This window comes from Lactuca virosa, chromosome 3, assembly GCF_052849685.1.
Source record: "Lactuca virosa cultivar CGN04683 chromosome 3, Lactuca_virosa_CGN04683_v6, whole genome shotgun sequence".
NCBI lineage: Eukaryota > Viridiplantae > Streptophyta > Magnoliopsida > Asterales > Asteraceae > Lactuca > Lactuca virosa.
In genome coordinates this window covers 331,399,013-331,405,509 of record NC_136428.1, presented here as the reverse complement: position 1 = coordinate 331,405,509, position 6,497 = coordinate 331,399,013, and the positions used below count along the sequence as shown (strand labels likewise).

The 6,497-nt window shown below is 42.4% G+C and overlaps 1 protein-coding gene across 1 annotated transcript; it reads right to left on the bottom strand.

The window, feature by feature from the left end:
* Nucleotides 1-4,558: 4,558 nt before the first annotated feature.
* Nucleotides 4,559-5,404, bottom strand: LOC145164765 (uncharacterized). Its single transcript, XM_079083450.1, has 3 exons — nucleotides 5,395-5,404; nucleotides 5,019-5,325; nucleotides 4,559-4,868 (listed from the first exon to the last, which is right to left on the bottom strand). Exons 1-3 carry the CDS (start codon nucleotides 5,402-5,404, stop codon nucleotides 4,559-4,561), a joined length of 627 nt encoding a protein of 208 aa, XP_078939576.1.
* Between the last annotated feature and the right edge of the window lie 1,093 nt (nucleotides 5,405-6,497).

Genomic DNA, 6,497 nt, shown 5'->3' with positions numbered 1-6,497 from the left:
GAACTGTGGCTCAACACTTCTTTAACGTACGGACTCATGTCCTTAATTCTGGTGCTGATAGGGTGACTGGGGGGTTCTGATAAAGTAGGTCTGTGTGAAATTGTTTTTCGTTCTTATCCTCTATGTCAGCCATATGTTGTCCCCTTTGCGTGATTGGAAGATTTGACCTGGGACACAACATATGCATCTCTATTTCTGTGCATATCTATCTATGTCAGTCATATGATATCCCCTCTATGTGATTGGAAGAGATCCGACCTGGGACACAACATGTGCACCTTTCTATCTCTTTATCCCTCTATCTATGTTAGTCATATGTTGTCCCTCTGCGTGATTGGAAGAGATCCGACCTGGGATACAACATATGCATCTCTATATCTATCTTGTCTCTCAAATAATTGAACACTCACCTAAAGTAAAGAGCTCTTTCAAAATTCTTGATTGCTAGGGTATGTCGTGAAGTGGGGAACACATTCAAGTGCGCTTATAATTGAATTGGTTCATGACTAAAGGTTGACTGTAGATCTCGCTGCTGAATTTAAGTGGATAACAATATCCTTGGTCGTCGTCAGCAAAATGGTCTATTTAGGAATATAATTGCATTGACTTGTCACTTATAATCTGTCCAACTTGCAAATATCATTTGTGTTTAAGTGTACCACAATATTGGTGATTTACCAGAGCTATGGATGCAGGTATGTGCTGATAAACGATATCAAATTGCTTGACAACTTTTGATCTCAAAAGTTCTAAATTTAGTTATTAAAATGTTTTTGTTTTATTTTATTTTATTTTATTTTTGTTTTTGTTAAATTTGTTCATATTTTTCTTATATGCACAAATTTAGGAGGAGAATTAAAAAAAACAAACAAAAATCATAAAATTAAAAAATCCAAAAAAATATGTTTATTTATGTTTTTATTTTTTTTTCAAAAAAAAATCAAAAATCCAAAAACATTGTTTTAAGCGTATTTTAATTTTATTTTTATTCTTAGTTGTTTTATTGTGTGCTAAGTTTATTTTTATTTATTATTTTTATTTTTATCTCAAAATTTCATTTGTCTTAAAAACGCGAATTGAAAAGAAAAAAGGGCTCAAGGAGACTGTATCATAATTTTCTGAGCAAGGAGAAGAAATTTGGAAATGAATTGACGGTTATTACACTTCACACTACTTTCACAGGGAATTGAGGGCTTTCAACTATACAAACTGTCAGTTAGGCAGTATCTTTCTAAGAACTGTCATGGCACCAGGGCAATTCACCCAACCGGGAAATAGATATCGCTGAACATCCCGCCCACGGTCTTGACAATATTTTTGTCATGCAAAAATACCGAGACTCAAAATGTATTCTTGGATACATTCTTCGCAGTTAAAGGAATTAACAGTTTAGGCACGAGGGCGATGCACCTCGCAAGGCACAATTATCGCTGAACGTCTCGCCAAGGGCCAAGTTAACTTGTTAACTTGAAAATTTGTATTGAGATCGTTGATCGAGGATATGCAGGGGCTAACATCAAAACTAGCTACGAGTTGTTCTCCGATACTCAACAATCGCAGTGCGTTCCTCCGTGTTCACACAGATACTGCGAGTAGTCTCTATTTGATCCAAGGTTGGGTTTTTGAACAACTATGGTGAGAAAGGTCTTTATGACTCTGTGATCCATAGGGACTTTTTGGTCATAGTGACTTTACAAGACGCATCTGTGATTAATAAAGAATTTTCCTTTGAAGGAACAAGAAGTGAAGATTATCTTTCAACACAGCTGTTTTTGAAGTTATGTGTCGAATTGAATTGAAGCCTCCTCAATCAATTTGTTACTATCTATGAACCTGCTGAACTGATCCAAAAGAATCGGTCTCTCTGTATTTTTTCTCTGAAGTATTTCAAGGCTTGAAGTGCTGATTTTCAAGAACCTATACAAGAAGCCTCTATACCCAGTGTGCGTTCAAAGTCAAATTTTGAAGGAAGTCCAACTACTAAAGATGAAGTTTTTCATGTAGAAGATCCATATGTACATTTTGTAGTCAAGTCGTGAGGAGATCGAGGAAAGGGATGAAAGTCAAGATCAAGGAAGACTGAAAAGAAAAGAAAGCTATAAACGAAGGGGGAGATTGTTAGGACATAAATTTGTGGTTTATACTTTGCTTTTCAAGGCTTTTATAGTTTTCGGTTTAGGATCGAAAGCTCCATGATCTCGGTAGTACTTGGACCGAAATCACCATGTGATTTCGTTGGGCTTAGATGATTTCGGTTTAGGTTATTGGGATGGACTTTTGTATTTAGGTCTTAGTATATATAGGATATGTTTTAGCTGTGTAAAGAATTAATACACTTTGATTAATTTCGAGATCTAGAGACACAAAGAGAGAACCGAGAGCGTTTTGTGTATCTTATGTACTAGACAATTGATTAATAATATTGTGCATTGAATATTCGTGTTTGTGTTCTTACTCCATATTTTCGATTTGTGTTATTCACTGGATTGGGATTCCGCACCAACTCTAGTGAAATCGATTGATACGTTAAGATCGGGTTTCACAGAAAGGACTAATGTATCTGGGGCCCAGATTGCCCCGCTTCCTGAACCGAATGACACCTTTCCAAGGTGACAACTTTAGGAGTACCATATCCCTAACCTGGAACTCCAAATCTGACCAACATCTATCAGCATAACTCTTATGTTGGCTTTGTGCTGTCTGCAATCTCCTGCGCACCTGTCGGATCAACTTGGTGGTCCGGAGCACCACCTCCATGCTATCCATAACTCTTTGACCAACCTCACCCCGGCAAATCGGGGTCTGGCACCTTCTCCCGTAGAGCATCTCAATAGGAGGTCGATCAATATTGGCAAAGTAGCTATTGTTGTAAGAAAACTCAACCAGTGGGAGATACGTATCCCAACTACCACCAAAATCCAGCCCACATGCCTGTAGCATATCCTCCAAGGTCTGAATGGTTTGTTCTCTCTGACCATCGGTATGTGGATGAAAAGTTGTGCTTAACTAAAGAAGAGTACCCAACTGCTCATGGAACCTCTTCCAGAACCTGGAAGTGAATAGAACATCCCGATCTGAAATCACCAAGACCGGAACCTCATTTCGTGATACAACCTCCCGGATATAGACATCCTCTAACTGCTCCATGGAAATGCTCTCCTGAAGAGGGATGAAATGCGCACTCTTGGTCAATCGATCCTCGATGACCCAAATCGAATCCATCCCACGTGCAGTTCGCGGTAGCTTTGTGATAAAATCCATCGTAATCTCTTCCCATTTCCAAACGAGAACACCCAACGACTCTATTTTTCCATGAGGTCGTTGATGTTCGGCCTTGACCTGAGCCTCTCGAATCAAAAGAGGACATTTGACCCACTCTGAACTCACTCTTCCGGTGCTCCTTTTTCATAGCCTCAACTTGAGCCTCTCGAATCTACACCAAAAGTGGGGTATTCACCGTCATCCTCAAGCATACATCCCTGATCAGTTAACCGGTCGTCTTTCGGCTAAGAGCATCAGCCATCATGTTGGCCATCCCGAAGTGATAAAGGATCTCACAATCATAATCCTTCACCACATCAAGCCACCTGCGCTGCCTCAGATTTAGATTTGGCTAATCCATTAAATACCTCAAACTATTGTGGTCTGTGTAAATGATACAACGAACGCCATACAAGTAATGATGCAAAATCTTGAGGGCAAACACCACCGCCCCCAGCTCCAAATCATGAGTGGGATAATTTGCTTCATAAGGCTTCAACTACCACAAAGCATAAGCTACCATATGACCCTTCTGCATCAAAAGTGCACCAAATCCCAAAGTCGACGCGTCACAATACACCACGAAAACATCCACACCCTCTGGAAGGTTCAAGATCAGAGTCTCACATAACTTCTGCCTCAAGGTCTCAAATGCCGCTTGTTGCTCAGGCCCCCAATGGAAAGTAGCGGACTTCTTCGTCAACCTGGTCAATGGAATTGTGATCCTGGAGAAATTCTAGATAAATCTCCAATAATACCCAGCTAAACCAAGGAAACTTCGAATCTTGGATGGAGATCTCGGAACCCACCACTGCATCACGACCTTGATCTTGGTTGGATTGACCAATATACCCTTTTGGTTGACAAGGTGCCCCAGAAACTGCACCTCGTGCAACCAAAACTCGCACTTGGAGAATTTGGCATATAGTCTCTCCCTATTCAGAGTCGTTTGAACCTCTCGCAGATGATCCTCATGGTGCTCATTGGTCTTAGAATAGACCAAGATATCATCAATGAACACAATGACTGACCGGTCCAGCATCGGTCTGCAAACCCGGTTCATGAGATCCATGGACGCTGCTGGTGCATTGGTGAGCCCAAAAGGCATCACCACGAACTCGTAATTTCCATAACGAGTCCTGAAGGTCATCTCCTAAACATCCGCATCTCGAACCCTTATTTGGTGATAACCCGAATGCAAATCAATATTGGAAAAGCTGTACGCACCCTGCAACTGGTCGAACAAATCATCAATCTTTGGAAGCAGATAACAGTTCTTCACCGTCAACTTGTTCAGCTACTGATAACCGATGCACATCCTATGGGAACCATCCTTCTTCTTTACAAACAAAATCAGCGCTCCCCAGGGCGAACAACTCGGTCTGATAAACCCCTTGTCTAACAACTCTTGTAGTTCTGTAGACAATAACTGCATCTCCGGCGGCGTTAACCGATAAAGTGCCTTGGCTATCGGAGTTGCACCTAGAACCAGATCCATACGGAACTCCACCTGCCTCTCTGGAGGTACTCCAGGCAAGTCATTCGGAAATACATTAGAATACTCTCGAACAATCGGCACGTCGTTAATCGTCCTTTTTCTCTCTTCCCTGGTGTCCAATACATATGCCACGAACCCAAAACAACACTTCTATAAATATCTCCGAGCCCTCGCAGCTAAACAGAGAGTCGGCCCACGCTGAGCACCCACGTCATGAATAACTATTTCACCCCCACTTGGGATTCGAACCCGAACTAACTGGTTCCCGCAGTCAATCATCGCCCCATTAGGGCTCAACCAATCCATTCCCACGATCACCTTTCTCTCGCGCAAGGGAACACGAACCAAATCAATAGGATAATGCTTGCTAAATAGCTCCAGAACACAATCCCGAGGAACCCTCGAAACCCAGATTGGATGATCGTTGGTAATCTCTACCTCTAATGGATAGTCAAGCTCCCCTGGAGCGTCACCAAATCTATTTCTAAGTGCACGAGATACAAATGATCCGGTGTCTCCCGAATCAAACAGAACTAAAGCTAGAACATCGTTCACTAGGATTGTCCCTATATAACATCAAATAATAATAAGAATAAATATCGAAGCAATAAAAGAAATAGGTTGAAAATACATACCTGTAACCATATCTGACGTAGCGCGAACCTCCTCGACTGATAACTTGGATAGCTCGACTCCTCACGACTAGCGTCTCCGCCTTGACCTGGCGGCCATCGCTGATCCTCAAATTTGCCGAAGCGGGAGCTACCATCTCTCCCCCTACTACAAAACTCGGACAATCGGACTTCTTCTGGCCCTTCTGATTGAAATGAAAGCAAATCAGACCCAATCCCTGGGTGGTCGTGACAGTACAATCTCTACTGAAGTGACCAGTTCTTCCACACTTGACTCAACTAGAACCACCCGCCCTATAAGCTCCCTCGTGCGTCCGGCCGCATCGGCCGCACCGACCCCGACCTTTTTGGCCCTTCAATCTAGAATCTATACCTTGTGCTTCTTCCCCAATCCCTCAGATACATGATCCTAAACTGGCTTCCTCTTCCTCACTATCTCCAAATCGATATCCCATTCACGAGCCCGAGCTATCATGTCATCTAATGTATTGCAGCTAGACATACTCACAAACTCCCATATCTCATCTTTCAACATATTATGGTACTGAGCTTTCTTCATCTCCTCATCTGCCATATAATGCGGAACCAACAAGGCCCTCTCATAGAACATGGCGGTGATATCCGTCATGGTCTCAGTAGTCTGGCAAAGGTCCTGAAACTCCCTTGCCAGCTGCTGAACTTTAATTAGGGGCATAAACTCAGCCCTGAATCTTGTTACAAAGTCATACCGATACATCTTCTCAATTGCCTCGCCTCCCAAAGCATAGTCCACCACCTCCCACTAATCGTGAGCTCTGTCTTTCAGAATATAAGATGTAAATCAAACCTTCGACCCCTCGGGGCAGAAGCAAGTCCAGAAGGTGTTCCCGATGTCTGCCAACCACCGTCTGCTAGCAATGGGTTCCTTTATTCCAAAGAACTTAGGAGCCCCATAGGCACGAAACTCTCGAAACGTCAGAGAGCGTTCACCTACCATAGCCACCATCTTAGTGCGAAATACGTCCAGACGCTCATCCAAAAGCTCCATTATACCCTCCTTGATCGTACCAAAGATCATAAGAGTCTACTCCAAATTGCTGTAAGTAATCTCAGATGAAATGAACTTC

Bases quoted from the DNA above. Each gene is read 5' to 3' on its own strand.
- LOC145164765 (XM_079083450.1), bottom strand. The intron at 4,869-5,018 runs GTTAGTTCGGGT...ATTGGACACCAG, and splicing joins ATGATTGACTGCGGGAACCA to GGAAGAGAGAAAAAGGACGA.